Below are 27601 nucleotides of genomic sequence, written 5' to 3'. Positions count from 1 at the left end.
CTGATCTTCATCTTCCATCAGCACCTATGACATTAACTGTGATGCTTCTAGTGGATGCCTTTTGTCAAATTAAGGCAGTTACCATCTATTCCTGCCTTTCTTAGCATTTTTGAAAATGGATGCTGAATTTTGTCAAATACTTTTTTTTTTTTTTTTTACTATTGAGGTTTTTATTTTTCAGTGTTAATATGGTGAATTTTATTGATTTTCTTTTCTTTTCTTTTTTGATATTGGGAACTGAACATAGGAGCGCTCTACCACAGAGCTATATCCCCAAACCTTTTTATTTTTATTCTTTGGTACCGAGAACTGAACCCAGGGGTACTGTACCAATGAGTTACGTCCCCTGCCCTTTTTATTTTGAGACCAGAGTCAAACTGCTGAGACTGGCCTCAAACCTGAAATCCCCCTGCCTCAGCCTCCTGAGTGGCTGGGTTGCAGGCATGCGCCAAGACACCAGGCTGCACATTGATTTTCAAATCTTGAACCAAACTTGTATTCTTGGAATTAAACCCTACTTGATCATAATGCATCGCCTTTTTTATATATTGTTGGGCTCTACTTGCTAAGATTTTGTTTGGCATTTTTGCTTCTATGTTCATGAGGAGATCTTGGTTAATAAAACCAATTTGGCATCAATAAGTACATTTCAAAAAAAATACATCATTTTTACTACTTTTAGTGTATCTTTTCACATTCAAAGTATCCCAGTTTGGAAGATAAATTATATGATTATAATATACTCACTATGGCTATAGAAACATTAGCCTACCATTGGAAGATGAATAAAGTGGTATAGTGGTTGCCCCAAACTATTCTTTATCTTATTTAAACCATATGTGGATCCATGAGTTGTTTTTGGAGAGTTAATTCTTCAATCAGGTTTCAGATACTAGAAACTAAAACCATATTTTCATCCAGAGAAAGTCAATAGCTTTTTTTTAGCAAATAAGTGCCAAACTTCTACTATAGAAATAAAGCTTCTACTTAGAGGTAAATGGAAGGATGAATAAAATTATTGCAACTAAAAGCTAAGTATATAATTTAAAAGATTTGTGCTTTAAAAGGCCTGTCCCTAGGAAATAGATTTATTCAATGAATTTAGGAAAACCATTAGAACGGCAGAAGTACTGTCAGAATGAATCATGGAACAAGAGCAGTGGTGTACTGAAAGGTAAGTAAAAACTGAGCTTGTCCTCCAGTTGACCCTGGGGTACCTAGAATATAAGACTCACTCAGAAGGTTAATGGAAATTAAGGGATGGATCTGTAATAATTGGATGGGGAGAAAGGGCACTCAAAACATATCTCATGGCTGCCTACCACCAGAGCAAAATTTTCAATTTTGAAAAGAGGGGGGATGTACAACCCCTCTACTCCCTAATAATGTAAACACCGTACATAATTCCTTAAACAGCAATTTCTCCAAAATGAATATAAATTTACAGTCCATGGACTCTGGGTACCTGGCACTTACTGACCCAAAAGCTGGCAAGCTCACACCAAAAATATTTTCTTCTTTACCTTTTCCCCTTCAGTTACTATTTGTGATGAGAGACAAGTATGGTGGCATATACCTGTAATCCCAGCTACTCGGGGGCTGAGGAAGGATTGCAAGCTCAAGACCTGGACAACTCACCAAGACCCTATCTCAAAATAAAAAGTGCTGGGGTGTGGGAGAGCAACCTTGCACGTGACTGAGTCACACTCCCGGGCTAGGTGCTGAGGCGCTCAGTCACAGAAATGTGGCAGAACTTTTCCCACCCTTCTTGGGTGCAAGGATCAGTGTCTCATACGTGGGTGTGTCTTGCTACAGCCCCATGCATGGGTGAAGCTATGCTCACCTGTTCCTTTGTAATCTAACCCCTTGCCCTGTTTAGGATAGAATCTTCCATGGAAGTGCCTTGTGTGTGTCCCCTTCTCTTACTGTGCCCTTGAGTGTGGCCCACCCAGGTGTCAGTCAACCTGCTGACAGTGGACATCAGGAAGATACTCAGCCCCCTGAAACCTGACCCCTTGCCTCATTTGAATAGCTTCTCCTCAATAAAAGGGGTCAGCGCGTGCTCTCGCTCTCCCTTCGGACCCTTAAGGTCAGAGGAGCCATCACAGCGACCCCAAATAAAAAGGTATTTGTGTCTCTTGTGGGGTTATTTTGCGCAGCCCAGTTAGCTCAGTTAAACTGGAGTGACCCCTGAGCCTTTTAGTAGCGAGAACAGAAACTCGGCACTGGGGATGAGGCTCAGTGGTAGAGCATCTGCTTAGCATGTATGAGGGCCTTGGGTTCAATCCCCAGTACTGCAAAACACAGTGTGTTGACATCTTGGCCACAGTGTTATGATTCTGAACTTAGCATATACCGAATTATGGTAACATCACTGTTCTTTGAACAACCATTGAAGAGTTCAGGAGTTTTATGCTTGATATTTCTAAACTAGATGTGAAGCAGATACTGTAATGTGTGTCATTTTAACTCCATATTCTCTAAAAATGAGGCATGAAAGATTTGGCTGAATTAATTAGACCTTAAAGAAACAATCAAGGAAACAATTGCTCAAAGAACCCCAACTCTACCTGGCACCTGAATGCAAGCCCTCTGGCTGAGACAGAAAAACAGCAAACAGGTAAAGGATAGTTTACTTGAGGAAACATGGTTTGAAACTTCAACTTAAAAAAAAAAAAATTGGGTTGAATCATTTGTAAATCAAAAACAGCACAATTTTACTTTGTTCAATTTAATTTACCCATACACTGTTCTTGATGGCTTCTGCAGGCCAGTTAAGATGAGTACCATAGGTCCCAGGAGCAAAAAGTACACAAATTAGTATGGAGAGGGTTTTCATGAAGGTAGAAGCAAAACGCCCTCAAAGGCTATTTATTGATCTCCTCCCACAACTACCACAGTCACTATTCCCAACTCCTGCTCACTAGAGAGTTAAATTTGATTAAACCTAAAGGTTAAGAGAAATCAACACTTTGGACCTCTTCATTCATCCCTAAGTAGTTTTCCAACCAGAGGACTGATAGATCTGGTGTATAACAGGAGCCTAATCTCTACCAGTTCACATTCTCCAATGGATGGAGTTCTTTCATGTACTAGGAAGCTGCACAAATGCAAACAGGTGCTCTGAATATGTGTGCCTGCTACTCTGCAACTCTAATTCTCAGGCAAGCCATCTGTATAAAGAGAACATCCATCTGGCCACAGGTCAACTGTGTTCTCCAATTCACTTGAAAAAAATTAAAGTTTTATTTCCATCTGTCTGCCTGCTGTTTTATTTCTCAATACATTTTAGACTCAGAGATGGAGGGAAGAATTATGATTGATAACCAACCATCACATACAATTAGACATGTGTATCACAGGATAATAGTTTAATAAAGTGTCAACACTAAAGAATGTGAAGCCATAAAATATTATTAATAATAATAATAATAATAATAATATTTTGGCACCAGGGATTGAACCCAGGGGTACCTGACCACTGAGCCACATCCCTACCCCTGTTTTGTTACTTTATTTAGAGACAGGGTCTCACTGAATTGCTAGCACCTCACTTTTGCTGAGGCTGGCTTTGAACTTTTTTTTTTTTTTAATAATTTTTTAGTTGTCAATGGACCTTTATTTTATTTATTTATATGCGGTGCTGAGAATTGAACCCAGTGCCTCACACATGCTAGGCAAGTGCTCTGCCACTGAGCCACAGCCCCAGGCCCCTGGCTTTGAACTCTGGATCCCCTGCCTCAGGCTCCCGAATGGCTGGGATTACAGGCATGCGCCATTGCACCCAGCTATCAAATATATATTCTTAATACATAAATAATAAGTTATAAAATGTATAACTGTAGAAACACAATAAAAAGCTGGGCGTGGTGGCACACACTTGGAATCCCCACAATTCAGGAGGCTGAGGCAGAAGGATCATGAGTTTAAAGCCAATCTAGCAACTTAGCAAGACCATGTCTCAAAATAAAAAAAATTAAGGTGGATACGTTCATTACTTACTCCTTTCTGCCTGTGGATGCTGCTAAGAAAGCATCAGTAAAGTCTCTCTTCCTACCGCTGTCATGTCTAAATTAGAGCCCCAAAGGGCCCAAACAAGTGCGGAAGCTATTCACTGGAGGGCCGAGCTTTGAACAACTGATGAGAAGCCATTCAGAGCAAGGGGGACACTCGTGGACTGTGTGGTAACGAGAGACCCAAGCACCAAGAGCTCCAGGGCTTGTGGGTTTGTCACTTATGCCACTGTGGAGGAAGTGGCTGCAACTCTGCATGCAAGATCACGAGGTGGACTGAAAAGATGTGGAACCAAAGAGAGCTGTCTCAAGAAGATTCTCAAAGACCAGGGGCCACTTAACTGTGAAAAGATCTCTGATGGTGGGCATTTAAGAACTTCACCTATTTTGAACAGTATGGGAAAAGTGAAGTCATTGAAATCACGACTGACCAACACACTGGGAAGAAGAGGGGCTTTGCTTTTGTAGCTTTTGACGACCAAGACTCAGTGGATAAGAGTGTCATTCAGAAATACCATACTGTGAGTGGAGACCACTGTGAAGTAAGGAAAAAGCCCTGTCAAAGCAAGAGATGGCTAGTGCTTCTTCTAGCCAAATAGGTCAAAGTGCTTCTGGAAACTTTGGTGGTGGTCATGTGAGTGGTTACTGTGGAAATAACCATTTTGCTCATGGAGGAAACCTCAGTGGCCATGGTGGCTTCAATGGCAGCCATAGTGGTCGTGAATATGATGGCAGCAGGGATGGCTACAATGGATTTGGTAATGATGGAAGAAATTTTGGAGGTGGTGGAAGCTACAATGACTTTGGCAATTGCAGCAGTCATCAAATTTTGGACCCATGGACGGTAGAAACTTTGGAGGCAGAAATTCTGGACCTTATGGAATGGAGGCCTATACTTTGTCAAACCACCAAACAAGGTGGCTATGGCAGCAGCAATAGCTATGGCAGTGGCTGAAGGCTTGAAGGCTGCGAGGAAAAAACACTTAGAGGAGAGGAGAGCAACGGAAGAGGAGGGAAGCTACAGGTTCCAAGGGATGGTGAACTCAGCTAAGCACAGGGTAGGTGGCAGGGCCTGGCTGCTACAAGAAGGCATGGTTTAGACAGTACTCATGTGGATGGGCAGAACCTGCAGGACTGTGCTTGGGACTAGCTGATAACAGGAACTCTAGTTTCCGTTCCGTGGAAATTGTAAAGCATTCCACACAGGGTTTTAATGTAGATTTTTTTTTTTTGCACCCATGTTGCTGATTGCTAAATATAAGTGTTTTTTAAAAATAAATAAATAATTAAAATTTCGATCGATTAAAAAGGGCTGGGAATGTGATTCAATGGTTAAGCCCCCCGGGTTCAAACCCTGGTACCCCAGCATCCCCCCAAAAAAGACACACAAGAAAATATTCATGACATAATACTAAGAAAACTTTTAAAAGCATAAATACAATATGGCACTGAATAATTGCAACTGAAAACAGTTATGATGCAAGCAAACAAAAAATGAGAAGTATTATGCCAAAAAAACAAATATAGCTATAAGACGGTAACAAGAATATGAGAGTTTTGGATTTTTTAAAAAATCTTAAATGTTATAATTTTCAGATTTATGCCTCAGGAGAAAACCTGAATGGAAATGTATTGAGAAAGAGTTAAAATAGTTAAGACTCAGGATATTTTTAATACCTTTTTTGGTCATTATAATGCTGCTTAGCAATAACAAATTTTATTTCATTTATTTATTTTTAAATATATTGGTTGTAGTTGTTGATGAGCCTTTATTTTATTTATTTATAGGTGGTGCTGAGAATGGCAAGTGCACTGCCGCTGAGCCCCAGCTGGCCCCACATTTCATGTAGGTAAATAGGCAGGCGGGAGCGCTCTGCCTCCTAGAGCAGCCTGAGCCTCTTGTCCTCCTACGTGACTTTCTCTAATCTGAAGCAGCAGGCATGGCCATTCTTTTTCTTTCCTTTTTTTTTTTAATATTTATTTTTTAGGTGGACATGGACACAACACAATGCCTTTATTTTTATGTGGTGCTGAGGATCGAACCCGGGTCCCGCCCATTCCAGGTGAGGTGGCTGAGCCACAATCCCAGCCCCTCTTTCCATTTTTTTTTAAACAACTTCTTGATATAAAGAGCTGATCAGAGGGTTTGGATTTTTTGCTTGTTCAGTTGGTTTTGGAGCTTTTTGTTTGTTTGTATACTAGGAATTGCACCCAGGGCCTCAAGCATGGCAAGCACGCGCTCTGCCACTGAGCTCCAGTCCCCACAGTCATCCCTGCAATCAAGAGATCTGTTAAGTGAGCTGAGACTCTTAAGATCAAATATCCCACTGACACCGGTCATGGTCAGAAGCTTTTCAAGTAATCAATGAAAGCCCTCAGGTAGCTGTGGGTCCACTTCCCCAGGATACCGTCAGGAACTTCAGAATAGCAATGCTTTCTCTTTCTCCAAAGTGCTAGCAATACTGTTAGACTCCCTACCCACTATCCCTCACTTGTCACTCACACACAGTTCCCATTAACTAGAAACTTACCTACTGCTTTCTCTACAACTAGCCACTATCATCACCACCACAACCTCACTTAAAAAAAATTGAGACTTAATTTATCAGAAGTTTTCTTGGACTAAATCTCTTCTAATACACACAGTATTTTAGGATTTCAGTTATTAGTAAATACTTGTTATAGAGAATAACCTTTTCACTGTAAAGCATCTCCAGCTAAAGAAAAACAGTAAAATAGAGCATAGCCTTTGCTAAAATAATCAACTAAATATGGAAAAGAAAAATAACTTTAGTTTCTATATATAACTTTATTTCCAACTTTTTTCTCCAGGGACATGAGTACAAAAACTTTACAGCTTAGGCAGACTATTTTGAGAGGTTTTTTTTTCACATCTTTGCTTATCTAAATTCCGCCTCCTCTTTAAGGCACCAACCATTGCTGCAAGTTTTACCTTTTTCTATGAAGTCTTAAAATGGCTGAAAGTTATGAGGCACTCACCATACGGCAGATCTAGCACTGAGAGCTACCATATATAAATTTAATCTTCACCACATCTCTATGAGGTAAATATTATTATTTTACCCCATTACTTTTCAAAGTGAACAAAGAGGCACAGTTAAGTGGCTGATCCTGGATTTGAACTCGGCGTCATACGGTTCCAGGGGCTGTGCTCTTTTAAGCACTCTAGATGACCTTTCCTGATGAAAGATTTCCTTCCTTCTATTGTGTTACACACACCCCACAATAAGTTTATCATACTCTGTACATCTTCCTTGTTTTCTTGTTTGCTTCATGTGTTTACATTTGCTCTCCACCTAAACTCTAAGTCCCTTGTAGGCATGGCGACTACAACCTCTGCTTCTCACCCCCTCTTCTGGAAGAGTGCTATGCATGAAAACATGGAAAACAGACTTCTTAGGTCACTTTTCAAAATCCCTGGCAACATCTACAATATTTTAAAGACAGATTTTTTTCCAATTTTAAAATGCAAAATATACTTTAAAAAGAAGAAATTTAAATGTTGAGGCACGATAACAAGGGAATTCTAAGGAGAAAGAACTGGGCATAATCATGCCTTGCTATAAGCCTGTCACTGCTAAAGAACATGAAGTCACCCACTATGACTCTGCAGAATCAACCCCTGAAGGATAGCTCACGCCATCAGTGTCAGATTTAGCATTACTAAAGTTAGGAAACTGACTACATATATTTATTTTTCTTCTTACTCAAAGCACCTCTTCCTGGTGAGTCATACCTATAAAACTGACAGACCAATCTACTTCCAATTCCTAAAAGAGAACACTTAAAATCAAATGAAGTTTTTTATTGGATATGCACAATCAAAAACCAATAATCTGTTCTAAGTAATAACACCCAAGGGGGTGGGGGATGCTGACGGCAGAAAGTGTACCAGGATTCTAAAGCAGAATAAATTTTAAGAAAAGTTTTTCACTCCATAAAAATGAGAGTTCAAAGACATAATCTATCTGGAAGCACATTCTACTCAACCCATCTACCAGGCTATTCAGAATTAACCAAAAAACTGGAGTTAGGTTAGGAAGTGCCACAGACCATAAGCAAAAGAAAACATTCTTGGGCCGGGGCTGGGGCTCAGCGACAAAGTGCTCGCCTAGTGCACGTGAGGACCTGGGTTCCATCCTCAGGACCACATAAAAATAAATAAATAAAACAAAAGTATTGTGTCCAACTACACCTAAAAATAAATAAATAATAATTTAAAAAAAGAAAACATTCTTAATAAAATGGGACTATTACCCAAACATTCACTAAGTTTTTCAATAGTGATTTGAGGGGTAGGGAGTACATAGGTTTTAAGATAATTTCAGAAACTAAGAGAAGTTCAGGGTTTCATGGGCTCCTTATGAAATACCACTTTTCAATTGAAACTGTAGTTTCAATTTACACACAAAACAAATACTAAAACATTTCACTACACCCCTAGACATTTCAGCTACCTTTGGAAAAGACTAATGGGATCCTGAAACAAAAGAATTCTGATTATGGGATTTAACTTTTCTTTTCTGTTAGCATCGGTCAGCTTTCTAGAGCCCGAAAGCTGTGTGACAATAGAGGATACACACCCAGAAGCAAAAGCAAAACCAGTGTCTGTTGCAGGTTGAAATGGTCTGTCCCTTTTGGGCTCTAGTTTCTAAATGATTAAAAACAAAGCATAATAATGTCATTGAATTGCAATTTAAAAATAGTTAAGATAGTCAAAAAGACAACTGAAGAGATTTTTAAGATAAATGGATAAAGTGAAAAAAAGTACATTGAATTTCATATAAAAGTGAAAAAAATACTCTGAATTTCATATGAAAAGGATGCCCTATTTTCAAATTACAGTTTTTTGTTTTTCTCTAAAAATATGAATGCCACATTTTATAAAGAAATTAAATATAGGCTCCATCTTGGGATTTGAAAGGCAATAAATGGCTTAGCCTTCATCTATCCCCAACTACCAAGTTGACCTGAGAAGCAAGCTCTAGAAACCAGTACTGTGTACACTGCTGAAGAAAGCTTTCTTGCAATCTAAATAAAAATTCTGGCTGCTCATTCTTTACTTGATTGTGATGCCTCTAAATTAGAGTCTGCCACACTGTTATTTCAAAAACAGCACAAGCTTTTTATTCTCATACCAAATACACAATGAAGAAGCAGAAAAAGAACTGAAAACATCAACAGGTCTCAAAGACTATTACTTCCTCCTAATCAAAGGTTTTCAAAAGTAACTTGCCAAAGCCTCAGCTACTGAAAGAACAGATCTTTGGAAGGGCTACTCTTACCCATATTTTTCTTACACACTCAGTCAGATTTTGATGTTTTGCTGCCCTGGAAAGTTTTACCTGTCTGGTTTTAACACCCACCCACTTCCTAAAGAATCCCTACAGCTAAGGGAAAACTTACCTCTGCAAAACGAGTTGATGTGCTACTGTCTATCCGGCTGCTGCCACCACCTAAAAAACTGAAGAGAAAAAGGAATGGTGGTAATTCTATTCCCAGGAACAACCTCCCTTCCCAGAAGCTAAATATAGAATGGCATAATGAGAACAAAGCCCAATAAGGAAAAACAACTCATCCCAACACAACACCTACAAAGGGGATTGTGAAGACTGCATGTGCGTCAATAAAAATGGAATCATTTCATTAAGAACTGAAGATCATCATGTTAAACAAAACAAGCCAGACTAAGAAAGACGAGTATTGCCTGTTTTATATGTGAGATCCGGAGTGGAGTCGGGGCAGATAATATAAAAGTAAAAATGGGACCGACTATTAGGAAAGGGAAGGGGACCAGAGAGAGGGAGGGTAGGGCATGAGAGAGAGTAATATGGAGGGTGAATACAATCAAAGCATATTACATGCATGTATGAAAATGTCACAATGAAACCCATTATTTTGTATAATTAACATGAACTAATAATTGTAACTCTGAAAAAATATTGTATGTTAAACAAAGACTGGAAGGTAGCTCCATACATGAAAAAATATTACAGTAAACCACAGCATCAGGTGGTTTTCAAGTGACCCAGACTAAATCAAGTGAAAATTTGGGGAGAACTACCACCACAGAAAAGGAAGAAAAACCCACAGCCAGTAATGCAATTCAAATCTGACCTAGCAAAGAAGAAAAACATTCATCCTCAGAGGGGCTAAGAAAACAAGCTGGGTGCAGTGGCTCATGCCTACAATCCCAGCGATTCAGAAGACCGAGACAGGAGAATTCAAGTTGGAGACTAGCCTCAGCAATTTAGTGAGACTACTGCTTTAAAAAAAGAGAGAGAGAGAGAGAGAGAGAGAGACAGAGACAGAGACAGAGACAGAGAGATTAAGAAAACAACAATTTTTCACAATAAAACCATTCAACCATAATTGGGAGACTGAGGCAGGAGGATTGCAAATTGGAGCCTCAGCAATTTTAGCGAGACTGTGACCCAAAATAAAAAAGGGTGAGTATGTACTCAGTGGTACAGCACCACTGGCTCAATCCCCTGTACCAAAAATAAATAAATAAACAAAACCATTTGACCACCAGATGATGGCAACTTTGAGAAAATAAGATTTCCTGAGAATGATTAAATGTAGTCATATAAGGGGTCTGGCACAGAATTTTTAGCACATTAGAAAAGGATTCAATAAATATTTCTTCTTCTTTTGATCATTTATCCAATTATTTGATTATCCTATCCATCCTGAAGAACTCATCTCAAATACTACCTCTTCCATTAAGTCACTTCTGAACTCACTAACCAAATAAGAATCCTCTATACCCCTCTACACTCTAATGATCCTAAATTCTACCTTGTATTATAAACATCTAGGATTTTTCTCATTCACTTCAACCCTTTTCCTTCCTTTCATAAAAATAAATTCAAAAGACAAAGACTGCCCCTTATCATGCCTCTAAAATATTTAGTGTTTATTACAAAGAACACTCATCACCTTAAAATATCAATGACTCAAAAATAAAAGTTGTTGAATTAATATCACATGTTTATACGATAAAATACCTACCTATTCCCAAGGACTCTGAAGAGTGGAAAGAAACATTAAATCTCATTGTCCAAGCCAGGTGTGCTGGCGCACACCTGTAATCCCAATGGCTCAGGAGGCTGAGGCAGGAGGATCACTGAGTTCAAAGCCAGCCTCAGCAACTTAGCGAGGCACTTAGCAACTCAGTGAGATCCTGTTTCAAAATAAAATATAACAAAGGGCTGGGGATATGGCTCAGTGGTTAAACCTCCCTGGGCTCATTCCCTGGTATAAAAAAAAAAAAAAAAAAAACAAAAAAAACTCATTGTCCATATGAAATTTGCCAAGAAGAGAAACTAACACTGTAAAGAAAGGGAGATGGAAGGACTCACAAGAACTGCTGGATACCAGCTCAAGAGACACATATAAGTGCATAAACATACATACAAAAACCCTAACAATAGAACATCTACAAACTATTATAATAGCTTTCATTTTCAGGATTACAATACCCGTCCAGGCACTGTGCTGAGTTCAATACAGAAACAAACACATCCTGTTAGTCAAATCAGAAGCAAAAAGCAAATGCCAATCTCCATGTAATTGTTCTCAGGCCTTTCTCTGATTAGCAACAAAACGCCTGTTTTGCTTCAGAAGTTAAAAATTCTTTCATAAAAATCACTTCCATTGTATAGCATGCACTTGTGTACCTGTACATCTACACTAAATACTACCAGATACCCTGAAAGGCAAAGTTGAATGGCTATATATCCATTTTATTGCCTGAGCCGAACAAGCTTCCAAGGCTCTTCTTTTCTGCCTTTCCTACATGGTTTCAGGAATTTAAATATTAGTAACTCAAACTATCAATTTGCAATTAAAACCATCAACTGTATCTTTTAGGGTTCTGCTCCCCCTGAAACTCCAACACTCCCTTTCCTTAACATTCCTTTGCATCTTAAAAGTGACAGAGCTAATCATAGTGAAGGGATAATAAAAACAATGTTCTGAGAAATTTTACAAAGCTAAAGAAACTTCACAAGATGCCTCTCTAGATGTAGGTTTACTTGGGGTCCCTTATCCCATATTTACATTCAAGGATTTCCTCTTATTAATTTTTAAAATCTAATCACTGTAATTGCTAAGTATTCAGATCAATAAACACTTACAAAGAGAAGGGAATCTTATGCTGCTTCTAAGGTTGATTCTAAGAAAAAGATTTCTTTGCTTATTTAAAACTCTGATCTCTTTCAAAACACAATCACTGGGGTTGGGATTGTGGCTCAGTGGTAGAGCAACTGTGAGGCACTGGGTTCAATCCTCAGCACCACATATAAATAAATAAAGGCATTGTGTCCATCTACAACTAAAAAAAATTTTTTTAAACACCATCATTACTTCTCAGTAATTGCTACCAAAAGCACCTAGGTAAGACAATTTTTTTTACCTATAAGGTAGAAATAAAAGAATTAAAGTCAAGTGAGAAGTGGAGCTGCAGAATTCATAGTTCCATGCTAGAAAAAGATTTATCCTGGCGTTTATCACTGTATCATTTATGACTATATCTAGGTATGAAATACCATTGCCTAAAGAAACCAGGATTGCGGTTTTAAAACTTAGAGGAAAAAAGTCTCATTAATTACTCCCCTACAACCAATAAGTTCTTATCCAACACATGCAGAGAACAAGTGCATGATAAAGTATTTGATGCAATTATAACAGCACAAATAAAAAGCTATCCCCAGTTAGCATCCCATCCACACACATTGCTAATTTTGCTGTCATGCTATCTTATAGGGTCAGTGTTGGCATTGTTATTTAAAACTAAGATTATTACATCAACATGTAAGTGTTTGTACCAAATTAGATCCCATGCCACACAGAAACCCCAGCTCATTTACACACATAATCAACAATCATTAAGAAAGTAAAACTAACAGTACATACTGTAAAACGTGGAGTTTTCTTGGTTGTTGAAGGGACCTTCAACCTTAGATTCTGCCAACAGCAATGGTAAAGAAATTACCTAATGCCATTAAAATTCCCAAAGTCACTCTAAGATCAAGAAGCTTCAGATTGCAGATTCTTTTTAACAGCTGGAACTTCACTTCCTTAACCAATATTTAACTAACCCTAAAGAACAAGTGCCATTATGTTCAGCCACACACACACAAATGTCAGTACAATATCAATGCTAGTCTACAATTTTTAATAATTTTATTCATATTAGCCAAGAAGAAATCTATAATATTGTCCCTTCTGAAAATATTTATTCCTCCTTTTTTCAGTTTTATTCCTTTACAAAGGCCAGTGAGAGGGCTAGGCATATATAGCTCAGTGGCACAGTGCTTGCCAGCCAAGTGTGCACGCGGCCCTGTGTTCAAGTCCCAGCACCACAAAAAAAAAAAAAAGAAAGAAAGAAACTAAAGCAAATGAAAATGAATTTCAAAGCATAACAGACACAAATATTAATATTACAGTGGCAAGATGGCAAAAGTTTGACAGTAATAATCTTAAATAAGAACAAAGGATCCAAGACTTCCTCAAAATAGAGTAACAAATCAAGTCTCCTTGGCTAGAATATTCTATTTACCTTCCTAGATGTCTTTATGAGAAGTCACACCATAACCCACCAAAGACACAAAACAGCAGTTTACCTTCAAGCAACAAAATGATCACCAAAAAATTAACCAATAATCTAAGAGAATCCCAAAGTCTGCGAAAACAAATGGAAACTTACTAGATTCACTCTGATATGGGTATAGAATGAAACACCATCACGAGTGATGGGTCTCATCACATCCCTATCACATTACTTTGTACATTTTCCCTTTTCTTTTCCTTCTCTCTCCCATTCTTCTGCCCTCTCATGTGTGCATGCGCACACACATGCACATAGTGCTTATGCGTCTGTGCTCTCTCCTTTTCTCATAGTGTAAGTCATAAAACAAATTCATTCAGTGGATGGCAAGAGAAAACAGTTTTAATAATGAATGCCTGATTTATTCATGAGCTTATACAATACCTGGAATCATCTGTCACTTCTTCAATAAAGCCTGATTCACATCTGGGACATATATATTCCTATAAGAGAAAGGAAGAAGTAAATAAAGGTTTTTCATTAGGAAGCTAAGTATGTAGTTTCAGAATAGTATGCAGTATACAAGGTAAAGTACTGAAATGTTGTATTTAATTGCTGATTCCCAGGATGGTTTTTTCCTATCATACACTGGTAAATAAAGAATTCCCTAAGATGTTTATGGGATGGCTTCATAGGTACCTAAATTGTTTCTATTGAGAGATGGAAGGAGAGTGTCAAAAATTTGTTAACTTGATTTTTGCTTGTTTTTAAAATTTGGGTTCATTGGTTTATTTTGTGTTATTGTTTTGGTGATAGTGGTAGGACAGTTGGTTTATTTTTTAGCTGAAATGAATTCATTATCTAATTTTATTTCCAAATTTAAAAAAAAGATCCACTACATACATGAGAGTCGTAAAAGATATTAATAGATGGATATAGAAATATTTTTTAAATATGAACATACAGGAGGAGACAAACTAAATCAGACAAATCACAACACTAATCCATTCACAGATTAGAAAATTACAATTTTCTAGTAATTGATAGGGGATGCTTATCATAGTTTTCAAAAGTATAAACCAAGAAGAGTAACATGTGCTACTTGGGAGCTGAAGCAGAAGAATCATGAGTTTAAGACCATTCTGGAAAACACAGGATGACCACAACTAAAAGGAGAAAAGAAAAAAAAGAAAATGACAATAAAAAGTATATTTTAACTACCTTTTAAAATAGATGTGGGAAAGGCTTCTTCAACTTTGGTTCCTGATACTTTATGAACCCTAAACTTTGTTTTATCAGACCCTGATGTAGCAATATTTGGCTCTTCAAAGATAGAATGGTATCTTAAATATTCAAAGGCTTTCTTAAGAGGAATGTAAAGAAAATAAGGTCAATCCTTCATGTCAAGGAGATTAGTTTGATGAGAAGAGAGTTAAATCAAGAAATGGTAGTATTTAATAAAATAACTAATATCATCAAAGAATACTGGAAATGAAATAAATATCAAGGTTTTGTCTGAACAGAGTCCCCAAATACTAGTCTGTTTGTTCAATTAAGAAGGAAATTATAGGGGCTGGGATTGTGGCTCAGCGGTAGAGTGCCCCATCTAGCATAAAGGCGTAGTGTTGTGAGGAGGAAGGGAGGGAGGGAGGAAGGAAGGAAGGGGGGAGAGAGAGAGAGAGAGAGAGAGAGAGAGAGAGAGAGAGAGAGAGAGAGAGAGAGACAGAGAGAGAGAGAGAGAGAGAGAAATTAATTAATCAATTAATTAATTAATTAATTATGGGGGCTGAGGCTGTGGCTCAGTGGTAAAGTGCTTGCCTCGTATGTGTGAGGCACTGGGTTCAATCCTCAGCACCACATAAAAATAAATAAAAACCACTGTGTGTTCATCTACAACTAAATAAATATAAAAAGAAGAAAATTATGGGGCTGGGGCTGGGGCTCAGAGATGGAGTGCTTGCCTCTCATGTGCCAGGTGCTGGGTTTGATCCTCAGCACCACATAAAAATAAAGCAATCAAGGTATTGTGTCCATCTACAACTAAGAGACAATTTTTTAAAAAAAAAAAAAAGGAAATTATGTATTTAGGATCACGATGACAGAAAACAGTTGTATGAGTGTGGATATTCAGAATAGGTAAACAGGAAGCAGACTGTGGAAAACCAGATCACCATAAACTTTACCCTGTGATCAGAAGCTCTCAACCCTTGAGACATATTCATAATGGACATACTACTCTAGAAATGAATCCCGAATCCCTCCCTCTACTGCTTCAACCTCCATACTCCAGGCAGCTGTAACTCCATCCCTTTCTTTCCCAATAAATCAATAACTTATTTTATTTTGTGTTACTAGGAATTGAACCCAGGGCCTCATGCATGCTAAGGAAAGCACTCTACCATTGAGCTACCTCTCCAGTTTTTATTTATTTTTTAATTTTAAGATCTTGCTAATTGCCCAGCTGGCCTCAAACTTGTAATCTTCCTGCCTCAGCCTCCCAAGTTGCTGGGATTACAGACATGGACCACTGCACCCAGCCAGATTTTCAATGTAGACCAAACAGCCTTATATTGAAGATGCCACTCAGGACTTTCATAGGTAGACAGAAGTCAAGGCCTAGCCTCAAAGGACAGGCTGACCTTGTGAGGGGCCACTGCAGCTAGCTTCAAAGCCAATGTTCATTTACCATTCTGGGATTCCTAGGGTCCAGAAGAAGGATATTAAATCTACTCTGCTTATGCTCTACAAATGGAACAACAAAGCCTGGATGACCATCCATCTGTCTACAACGTGGTTCACTCAATATCTTAATTAAGCCCACTGTTGAGACCTACTGGTCACCCAAGAGCTCTGATGAAGATATACAGATGTACAAGATCAATGCTGTTTTCATGCCTTCTAACACAAATCCACTCTGAACCCAAAGATCAAAGAGTAATTTTGACTTTCAAGTCTCATTATATAAAAACACCCAATAAGATACACCCCTGTAATCCCAGGTACTCAGAAGGCCAAGGCAAAAGGGTCTTAAGTTCTAAGCCAGTCTCAGAGACTTAACAAGACACTGTTTAATAGAAAATTAAAAGGGATGGGGATGTGGCTTAGTGACAGAGCACCCCTGGGTTCAATTCTCAGTATAAAAAAATAAACAAAAACAAAAAACTATCACAGATGACCATGAGGTTCAATATGTGGCTACAGAAGGAGAGAGCAGCAAGAGGGGTGAGGGTCGCTAGAGGTTAAGGGTCATCTGTGTTTATGGTGGACTTCAAAAACACTTGATCATAGGTGTGGCTCTAGGAACAGGCCATAAGCCACCGTAGCTCCATCAGAGGAACAAGGCACTCCGGAGGTATACGTAAAACTGTAGAGGTACTAGATGGTTCTTCCTATCATTTGGCAATAACAAATACTCCTTCTGTTTATAAGAACCTATCAAACTTTTCTATATAGCTCTTGATACAAGGAAAAAAAGCCGAATTTTTCCATATATGTATATATTTGGAGGGGGGTGTTTTTAGGGGTTTTTTTGATGGTTTTTTCAATACTTGAGACTAAACCCAGGAGCACTCTACCACTGAACTACAACTCCAGCCCTTTTTTATTTTTATTTTGAGACAAGGTCTTGCTAAGTTGTTGAGGCTGGCCTGGAACTTGCAATCCTTCTGCCTCGGCCTCCCTAGTACTGAGATTACGGGCACACATCTGTGCTGGTGGTCCATATATTATCCCTAATAATAAAAGTAGCTAATTGTAAAACAAACCAACCTCACATGCATGGACTATCCCTCCTGCAATCAATATTACAGAAAACACAGACAAGTTTTTCATCCTCTATCAAAGTTAAAAAAAAAAAAAAGCATTGATGTCTCATATTTTAGTAGACTGACTTCAGAACAAAGCCTGGCCTCAGAAATTATCTCACTTCCATTTCTTTAATCTGCCTCTTGGAAGCCTGAAAACCCTAAAATAATATATTGTTGTTCCTGTTTCTAGTTTTTGTTTTTTTTTAAGGCCTATGTCATTCCACTTACTAGCACTACTCTTCAGGATGCAACCCTATTCACTGGAATCTACCCCTCCACTGCACAACAGAATTACATTAATCACATCAAATTAATCCCTAGGCACAATACTGAGAGAGGAGAGAGAGGAAATAACACTGACATACACTGACAGTTGTTAAAACTGAGTTAATTTTTGGAGGTGTGTCTATGTGGGTTTATTTTATGTTTTTTTGTGGTTAAAAAGAAAGAAAAAGAACAAGTGAAACTTGAAACTTAACCCCTTAAACATTTTTAAGTGTGTAGTTCAGGAATGTTACATAGATTCCCATTGCATGAAGCAGATCTCTAGAACATTTTTGTCTTGCAAAATGAAACTTTATACCCATTAAACAACAGCTTCCCCTTTCTATTCCTCTCCCTATCCCTGGTAACTACCACTTTACTTTGTTTCTATTAATTTGACAATTTTAGATATCTCATGTAAGTGAAATCATATAATATTTCTTTTGTGACAGATTTATCTCCTTAAGTATGAAAGTTCTCAAGGTTCACCTACATGGTAGCATGTGACAGGATTTCCTTTCTTTTTAATAAGACTGATATGTTTATACCACACTTTATTTTGCTTTACTTTGCTTACTGAAGAACATTTGGATTGTTTCTACTTCTTAGCTACTGTGAAGAGTGCTTCTGTGAATACAGGTGTGTAAATCTCTCTTCAAAATCCTGCTTTCAATTCTTTTGGACACACAGCCAAAGGTGGGATTGCTGGATCATAGGGTAATTCTATTTTTAATTGTTTGAGAAACAAACATACCATCTTCTATTTCAGTTGTACCTCTTTAAAGTCCAACACTATACCAGAGTTACAATTCTTTGATGCACAAAAATTTTTAAGTCTGATATAGTCCCTTTTATCTATTTTTATGTTTGATGACCTATACTTCTGGTGTCATATCCAAGAAATCACTGCCAAATCCAAAGCCACGAAGCTTTTCTCCTTTCTTCTATGAGTTTTATAGTTTGAGGTCTTACATTTAGGTCTTTAATCCATTTTTAGTTGATTTTTGTGTACAGTACAAGGGTTCAACTTCATTGTTTTTCCATTCAGAGATTGTTTTCTTAACATCATTTGTTGAAGAGGTTGTCCTTGTCCCATTTAGTGTTACTAGTATCTTTGTCAAAAATCATCTGATATCATCTAACCATCCAGCAAGAGTTTTTGAGTGAGTTCTCTATTCTATTCCATCAGTTTAGGTCTATCTCTATGATAATACCACACAGTTTTGAACACTCCAGCTTACCATATGGATTAAAGTAAGGAAGTGTAAGTCCTCCAACTTTGTTTTTCAGAATTTTTTGTTGAGGCGGGGGTACTGGGAATTGAACTCAGGGCACTCAACCACTGAGCCACATACCCAGTCTTATTTTGATTTTATTTAGAAACAGAATCTCACTGAATTGCTTCATGTCTCGCTTTTGCTGAGGCTGGCTTTGAACTTTGATCCTCCTGCCTCAGCCTCACAAGTCGTGCACTACCGCTCCTGGCATTCTTCAGAATTATTTTAGCTATTCATTATCCCTTGAGATTCCATCTGAATTTTAGAACAATTTTTGCGATTTTTGGAAAAAATGTTATTGGGATTTTCAAAGGGAATTGTGTTGAATCTGTAGATCACTGGTAGTATTTATATCTTAACAAAATTAAGCTTCCAAATCCATGAACATATCATGTCTTTCCATTTATTCATCTTCTTTAAATTTCTTTTAGCAGTGTTTTATAGTTTTCAGTATGTTAGCTTTTTATTTCCTTGGGTAGGCTTACTCCTAAGTATGTTTCATTCTTTGGGGTGCTAGTATAAATGGAAATTTTTTAAAAATACTTTTTAGTTATAAATGGATTATTTGTTTGTTTGTTTGTTTGTTTATATGCAGTGCCCAGGGTTTCACACATGCCAGGCAAGTGCTCTATCATTGAGCCACAACTCTAGCCCATAAATGAAATTTTTTCTTAATTTCTTTTTCAAATTGTTCATTGCTTAGTGTATAGAAATGTGATTAATTTTCGTGTTCATTTTGTGTCCTGCAACTTTCCTGAATTTATTAGCAAGTGTGTGAGTGTGTGTGTGTGTGTGTGTGTGTGTGTGTGTGTTTTCTTTTTCTTATCTAATTGCTCTAATTAGGACTTTGAGCACTATGTTGAATAGCAGTGGTAAGACTAGGCTTCTTTGCCTGGTTTCTGATCTTAGAGTACAAGTTTTCAACCACTGAGTATGATGTTCACTATGGGCTTTTCAAATATGGTCTTCTATTCCTAATTTGTTGAGGGCTTTCATCACGAACGGGTGCTAAATCTTGTCAAATGCTTTTTCTGCAACAACTGAGACGACTATGTATTTTCTAACCTTTATTGTGTTAATGTGGTATTTTCTCCACTTCAATGTGCTTGAAATTTTCCACAAAAAAGTTTGATTGTTTTTGATTTACAATAGTCTAAGAAACACAGATCAAGAAACTGTTAACTAAACCACTTATAGATCAAACTGTAACAATCCAAAGTAAAAATAAAGATTAGAAATAACCTGTTATCCTAGAAAATTAAGAGGAAAGCTATCTACACCTAGGAAAACACCAACAATGTACTTTACCCTGTGATTGTCCTCTTAACTCCCTGTAAGGTGGATGTTGTCCTTTCCATTCTACAGGCATGAAAATGAAATAAATTGTCCATGGCAGGTAATTATCCAAAGATGGCCCCCTCAAAATCTCCCCATCCACATCTCTTCTACAGTGTGACTTCCCCACCCCTTTCAAGAGATGGAGTCTGTTTTCCAGCCCTTTGAATCTGGGAGACCCTGAAATTTAAAGAGAACACTGTGAGTTCCAGAGCCCTCAACTGCCTGGTAGCTTCTGCGTCCTGACTCCTGGAGCCTTGAGCAATCCTGAGGTAAACCCAGACTCTTCTGCTGGATAGAGAGGCCATGCCAAGGAGCCCTGCAACATCAGACAACAACAGGGAAACAAGCTTGGAGGTTCGTCAGAATACAACCAGAAGAAATCCCCTACGTGAAAACCGACCAGCTCGGGAGAGATAATAGTCACTTTAAGTCCCTAAATTTTGGGTGATTTCTTACAATAAAAGAAAACCAGAACAATGCCCATGGAATAAAAAAGAGCTTTAAACCTTGACCTTTACTTTTTATTAATATTTTATTTTATTTTTATGTGGTACTGAGGATTGAACCCAGTCTCTCACACACACACTCTGCCTTTGAGCCACAACCCTAACCCATAAACTGTGATCTTTCTTGAATCCAAAATTCCATATTCTTTTCATTAAACCATGTTAATTGAAAATAACTGTTTTTAAAGAAAAGAATAGTAATTGCAATTTGCAGAAGATTGTATGGAAAGATTTATGGCCAGACCAAATGAGGCCTTGAAAGTACAGGTGCCATTTACATTACCCCCATCTGCCGTACAGTGGAGCACACACACCCAAAGACCTTATGAACCTTCAACCTTATGAACTCAGAAATCTAAGAGAGAACCTGTCTTCTGAAGAAAAAGTCATATTAAGTCAAATTCAGAGATCATGTACATAAAACCCAGAATGCCGATTTTCTTAATTACAATGAAAAAGCATCATCCCACATCCCTTTCTAATTGGACACTTTCTTTTTCCTGATAGAATATACTGAAACTACTTAGCCATACATTCTTAGTTATAATCACAATTTAGTCATGCCCTACGCTGAGATTACAACCATGTTGCATTTTAATTATGTATCTCATTGGTCACTTATAAATTTATATACATTTTAATTTTTCCAAAAATTTTCCAGAGGTGACTTTAATTTAGGGGAAATTTCCATGAATTGAGGAGACTGTAAAAAAGTCAAACAGGAGTTATACACTGTCCTTCTCTGCTCTCCTGCTCCTTCTCCCATCCAGGACTTGGCCTCAGTATCATCCTGATACACTCACATACAGAGTTTGCTGGAGTGGGGAAGTGGGGAGTAAAGGAACCCAAAGATAATGGTGCTGTAGAAATGTTTCCTCTGCTTAATACATTAAGTCTTCAACCTCTCTCCTCTTGTGTAGTATTTCCAATGCATTTACCCACATGGTCACAAAATCTTGTGGGGGGGGGCACGCGCGTACACTGGGGGTCAAAGCTAGGACCTCACACATACTAAGTATGTCCTCTCATCACTGAGCTCTACCTCCAGCCTGGTCACAAAATCTTATCCAACAATTCAGTGAGCCATTTCTATCATTCCATCTATAAAAGAAAGGCCAAATAAACCTAAGCTACTTACCCGAAATCACTAGACAACAGGAACTTAGCTGTTTATATCAAAATGCTTTCCTCCCAAGATCTAAAAGTTTATTGCATACAACTCTAATTAAAATGTTTAGTAGCTAGTACACTTGAATGAACTGCTTCAGATGTCCCACTGCCTATTTCATCTAAAAATATCTATAAAGAGAAACATTTTTCACATTAATAGGCTGAGTCAGGAACAATTCCCTAAACATTGCTTAACCTAATGCTTACCCGCTTAGAATAGCATAAGAGGTCACAAAGCACTATAATATAGGAAGAAAAGGGAAAGGGTGGTTTTAAAGCATTACTTTCTTTTGCCGCCTGTATTTCGAAGGTCAGTGATCACCGGGCACAGTGGTATGCACCTCCAATAGTCCCAGAACTTAGGAGGCTGATATAGCAGGATCACAAGTTCAAAGTCAGCCTTAGCAATTTAGCAAGGCCCTAAGCAACTGAACAAGACCCTGTCTCAAAATAAAAAATAAAAAGGTCTGGGAATGTAGCTCAGTGGCCAAGTGCCCCTGGGTTCAATCCCCAGTAGCAAAAAAATAAATAAAAAGAGATGAATGATCAAAATATGTGACATCTTGACAGGACAATAAGGTATAAGCCAGGACCTATTTACATCAAGTCCCATAATATGAAACTTACATGAATTTGTAACCAACATTTATTCAGTATATCAAAAATAGTATAGACACTATTAATTTCCCAATTCCACAGCTTTGCTTTTATACATCTGTGTTATCAAATCTCAATAATTACATTTTTATTTTGTCTAAAACAAGAGGACTAGGCATTTTCTGTCTAGTGTGAAAGTCAAAATCTAAGATCACAATATTAAATTAGTCACAACCCCCAAAGCGTGGAGAAATCAGGTCAGAGTGACCCCGTCCACAGGAGAACGCTGCACTGCGGACCCCACCTAGCAAGGCATGGCTCTCCCAGCCTGTGTCCATCTAGAGACAACAGCCAGGACTGCAAGACCCTCGCCAAGGTCCCGCAGGCCTGGCTACCAGAGGCAAAATACTAGCACCCTGCAGGGACACAACAAGATTACAGGGTAGAAACTGTAATACTCCAGATCCCTACTGTAGAGAGAAGACACTGGGCAACATAAAGAAACGAGGGAAGAAAGTGCCCCAAACAAACCAAGATGCTCCAATAACAGAATCCATCGACAGCACAGTAGATGAAATTTCAGAGGAGTTCAGAATGTTAAATGATCTGCGAAGCACAGAATGATGAGAGAGCAAATACACATAGCAAAAGATTACCTCAAGAAAGAGTTAGATTCTAGGGGAGGGGGGGAACAACAAATAAAAACAGAAATCCTTGAAATGAAGAAAACAATAAACCAAATAAAAAATTCAATAGAAAACATCACTAACAGACTAGATCACTTGGAGGACAGAACCTCAGGCAATGAAGAAAAAAAAAAATCTTGAAAATAAGGCTGACCACACAATGCAGATGGTAAGAAACCATGAACAGAACCTCCAAGAATTATGGCATAACAACAAAAGAACAAATCTAAGAATTATCAGGATAGAGGAAGGCGCAGAGATATAAACCAAAGGAATGCACAATCTCTTCAATGAAATAAAATCAGAAAATTTCCCAAACGTGAAGAATGAATTGGAAAATCAAATACAAGGGGTTACAGGATACCAAACGTACAAAATTATAACAGATCCATACCAATGAAATTGTAATGAAAATGCCTAGCAAACCGAATAAAGATAGAAGTTTAAAAACCGCAAAAGAAAAGTTTCAGACGACATACAGGGGAAGCCAGTTCTCATCTCAGCAGATCTCTCAACCAAACCTTCAAAGCCATGAGATCCTACAACAACATATTCCAAGTTCTGAAAGAAAACAAATTTGTTTTCGTTTTTTTTCAGAACTTGGTATATGCTTATATTCAGAAAAATAAAAATCTAAAAATAGCTTTAGATTTGATAATGAAAAAAAAACATTTGATGATAAATAAAAGTTAAAAGATAATACAACAAGAAAGCCTGCACTACTGAACATCCTGGCAAAATATTCCACGAGAAGGAAATGAAAAACAACAATGGATTAACCAAGGCAGGAACACTCTAAAGGAAAAGATAATCAAAGGAGAAACCAAGTCAAGATTAAAAACCAAAATAAACAGGAATACAAACCATATTTCAATAATAACCCTGAACATTAATGGCTAAAACTCATCAATTAAAAGAAATAGACTAGCAGATTGGATTAAAAAAAAAAAACCCAACATCATGTTGCCTTCAAGAGACTCATCTCATGGGAAAAGACATCCACAGGCCAAGGTGAAAGAATGAAAAAAAAAACAAAAAACCATATAACTCACGTGGACCTCGTAAACAAGCAGGGGTTTTCATCCTCAGATCAAGTGAACTTGAAACCAAAGTTAGAAAGGATAAAGAAGGTCCTTTCATACTGCTTTAGAGAATCACACATCGAAAAGACATAACAAGGGGCTGGGCTATGGTTCTGTGGAAAAGCACTTGCTGAGTACCTGTGAGGCACTGGGTTCAATTCTCAGCACCACATACAAATAAATGAAATAAAGGTCCATCAACAACTAAAAAATATTTTTTAAAAAGACATAACAATCGTATATATCTGTGCCCCAAACAATGGAGCACCCATGTATATCAATCAAACCCCTCTCAATTTCAAAAATGAAATAGACTACAACACAATAATACTGGGTGACTTTACTACACCTCCCATCACTGAACAGATCTTCCAAACAAAAATTAAACAAAGAAACTATGGAATCAATAATTTAGATTCAACAGACATATATAGAATATTTCATTCATCAAAAAGCAAATTCACTGTTTCTCAGAAGCACACAGATCCTTCTCTAAAATAGACCATATGTTATGCCGCAAATACAAAAAAAAAAAAAAAGAGATACTACCCTGCATTCTATCAGACCATAATGGGATGAAATTAGAAATCAATGATAAAATAAAAAATAGAGGAGACTAAACAATATATGGGGCGGGGAGGCGGGGGAGAGGGTACTGGGGATTGAACTCAGGGGCACTCAACCACTGAGCCACATCCCCAGCCTCATTTTGTACTGTATTTAGAGACAGGGTCTCACTAAGTTGCTTAGTGCCTCCTGTTGCTGAGGCTGGCTTTGAACTTGTGATCGTCCTGCCTCAGCCTCCCGAGCTACTGGGACAATACACTATTGAATGATGCATGGATAACAGAAGACATCCAGGAGGACATAAAAAATAATCGAGAACTCCAATACAACATATCAACATCCCTGGGACACTATGTAGGCTGTACTAAGAGGAAAGTTCATTGCATTAAGCTCATTCATTAAAAGAATAAAAGTCAACAAGTAAACTACCCGACATTACATCTCAAAGTCCTAGAAAAAAAAACAAATCAATACCACATGTAGTAGAAGACAGGAAATAATTAAAATCAGGGCTGAAATCAATAAAACTGAAACAAACAACTGAAAAATTGACAAGACAAAAAGCTGGCTCTTTGAAAAAATAAATAAAATTGATAAACCCTTAGCTACCCTCATGAAAAGAAGAGAGAAAAATTACTAAAATTTACGATGAACATGGAAATATTACAACAGACACTATTAAAATACAGAAGATAATTAGAAACTATTTTGAAAATTTATGCTCTAGTAAAACAGAAAATCCCGAAGACTCCATCAGATTTTTAGAGGCATGCGATCGGCCCAAACTGAATCAGGAGGACATACACAATTTAAACAGATCAATTTCAAGCAATGAAATACAAGATGCCATCAAAAGCCTACCAACCAAAAGAAGTCTGCAACCAGACGGATCCTCAGCCGAGTTCTACAAGACCTTCAGAAAAGAATTAATACCAATACTCTTCAAATTACTCCATGAAATAGAAAAGGAGGGAACTCTTCCAAAATCATCCTATGAAGCTAGTATCACCCTAATACCAAAACCAGACTAAGACCCATCAAGGAAAGAAAACTCTAGACCAACATCCCTGATGAACATAGATGCAAAAAATCTCAATTAAATTCTGGCAAGTCCCATACAAAAACATATTAAAAAGATAGTGCACCACAATCAAGTGGGGTTCATCCCAGGGATGCAAGGTTGGTTCAACCTATGGATATCAATACACACATCACATCACATCAATAGTCTTAAAGACAAGAATCATATGATCATCCTAGTAGATGCTGATACAGCACCTCTTCATGTTCAAAACAGTAAAAAAAAAAAAAAATAGGGATAGTAAGAACATACCTCAATATTTAAAAAGCTATGTATGCTAAACCCAAGGCCAGCATCATTCTAAATGGAGAAAAATTGAAAGCAGTCACTCTAAAAATTGGAAAATGACAGGGATGTCCTCTTTCATCACTTCTATTCAATATCAGACAGACAGATGAAAGAAATTAAAGGGATACACACAGAAAAAAAAAAAGAACTCAAACTATCACTATTGCTAATGACACAATTCTATATTTAGAAGATCCAAAAAATTCCACCAGAAAACTTTTTAGATAAATGAATTCAGCAAAGTAACAGGATATAAAATCAATACCCATAAATCAAATGCATTTCTAAACATAAGCAATTAATCCAAGAGAAATTAGGAAAATCACCTCATTCACAATAGCCTCAAAAAAATAAAATAACATACTTGGGGATCAATGTAACAAGAGGTGAAAGACCTACAATGAAAACAGAACACTAGAAAAGAAATTGAAAAAGAGAAGATGAAAAGATCTCCCATGCTCTTGGATAGGCAGAATGATGCCCTTCAAGAGATGAATGGATAAAGAAAATGTGGTACATACACACAATGGAATATTACTAGGCACAGTATTAGTACACAATAGACATCTAGACCAATGGTATAAAACAGAAGAGACAGAGACAAACCTACACAAATACGGTTATCTCATAGGTGCCAAAAACACACACTGGAGAAAAGATAGCCTATTCAACAAATGGTGCTGGGAAAACTGGAAATCTACAGGTAGCAAAATGAAATTAAACCTCTCTCTCTCACCCTGCAAAAAATCAACTCAAAGTTGATCAAAGACATGAGAATAGAGATCCTGTGCCTAATAGAAAAAAAGTAGGCCCAAATTTTCATGTTGGCTTAGGACCTGACTTTCTTAACAAGACTCCTAAAGCGCAAGAAGTAAAATCAAGAATTAATAAATGGAATGAACTTAAACTAAAAAGCTTCTTCTCAGCAAAGGAAACAATCAATAACATGATGAGAGAGCCTACAAAATGGGAAAACCTGTTTACCACACACACCTCAGACACAGCACTGATTAATCTCCAAGACACATAAAGAACTCAAAATACACACACACACTCACACACACAATCAGTAAGTGTACTAAGGAAGTGAACAGACATGTCAGAGAAGAAGAAACACAATCAATCAACAAAGATGAAAAAAGGCTCATCATCTCTAGCAATTAGAGAAATGCAAACCAAACCTACTCTAAGATTTCATCTCACTCCAGTCAGAATGGCAACTGCCAAGAATACAAGCAATAGTAAGTGTTGGCAAGGATGTGGGGAAAAGGTACACTCGTACGTTGCTGGTGGAACTGCAAACTGATGCGACCACTATGAAAAGCAGGATGGAGATACCTCAGAAAAACTTG

At 37.6% G+C, this 27601-nt stretch overlaps 1 protein-coding gene across 2 annotated transcripts in view; it reads right to left on the bottom strand.

The window, feature by feature from the left end:
* Rnf115 (ring finger protein 115) overlaps positions 1–27601 on the bottom strand; it is a 91303-nt gene that overhangs the window by 44808 nt on the left and 18894 nt on the right. The window contains exons 2-3 of one of the 2 annotated variants that reach the window (XM_078027679.1): positions 14032–14090; positions 9441–9498 (exon numbers count right to left, since the gene is read on the bottom strand). The exons of the other annotated variant lie outside the window; for it this stretch is intronic. Coding sequence (XP_077883805.1) covers positions 9441–9498; positions 14032–14090 — 117 coding nt within the window. The remainder of the gene's footprint in view (positions 1–9440; positions 9499–14031; positions 14091–27601) is intronic. 2 annotated transcript variants of the gene reach the window in all.

This window comes from Ictidomys tridecemlineatus, chromosome 11 (assembly GCF_052094955.1).
Source record: "Ictidomys tridecemlineatus isolate mIctTri1 chromosome 11, mIctTri1.hap1, whole genome shotgun sequence".
NCBI lineage: Eukaryota > Metazoa > Chordata > Mammalia > Rodentia > Sciuridae > Ictidomys > Ictidomys tridecemlineatus.
The sequence above is the reverse complement of the archived record's forward strand: the minus strand, read 5'-3'. Positions and strand labels throughout refer to the sequence as shown.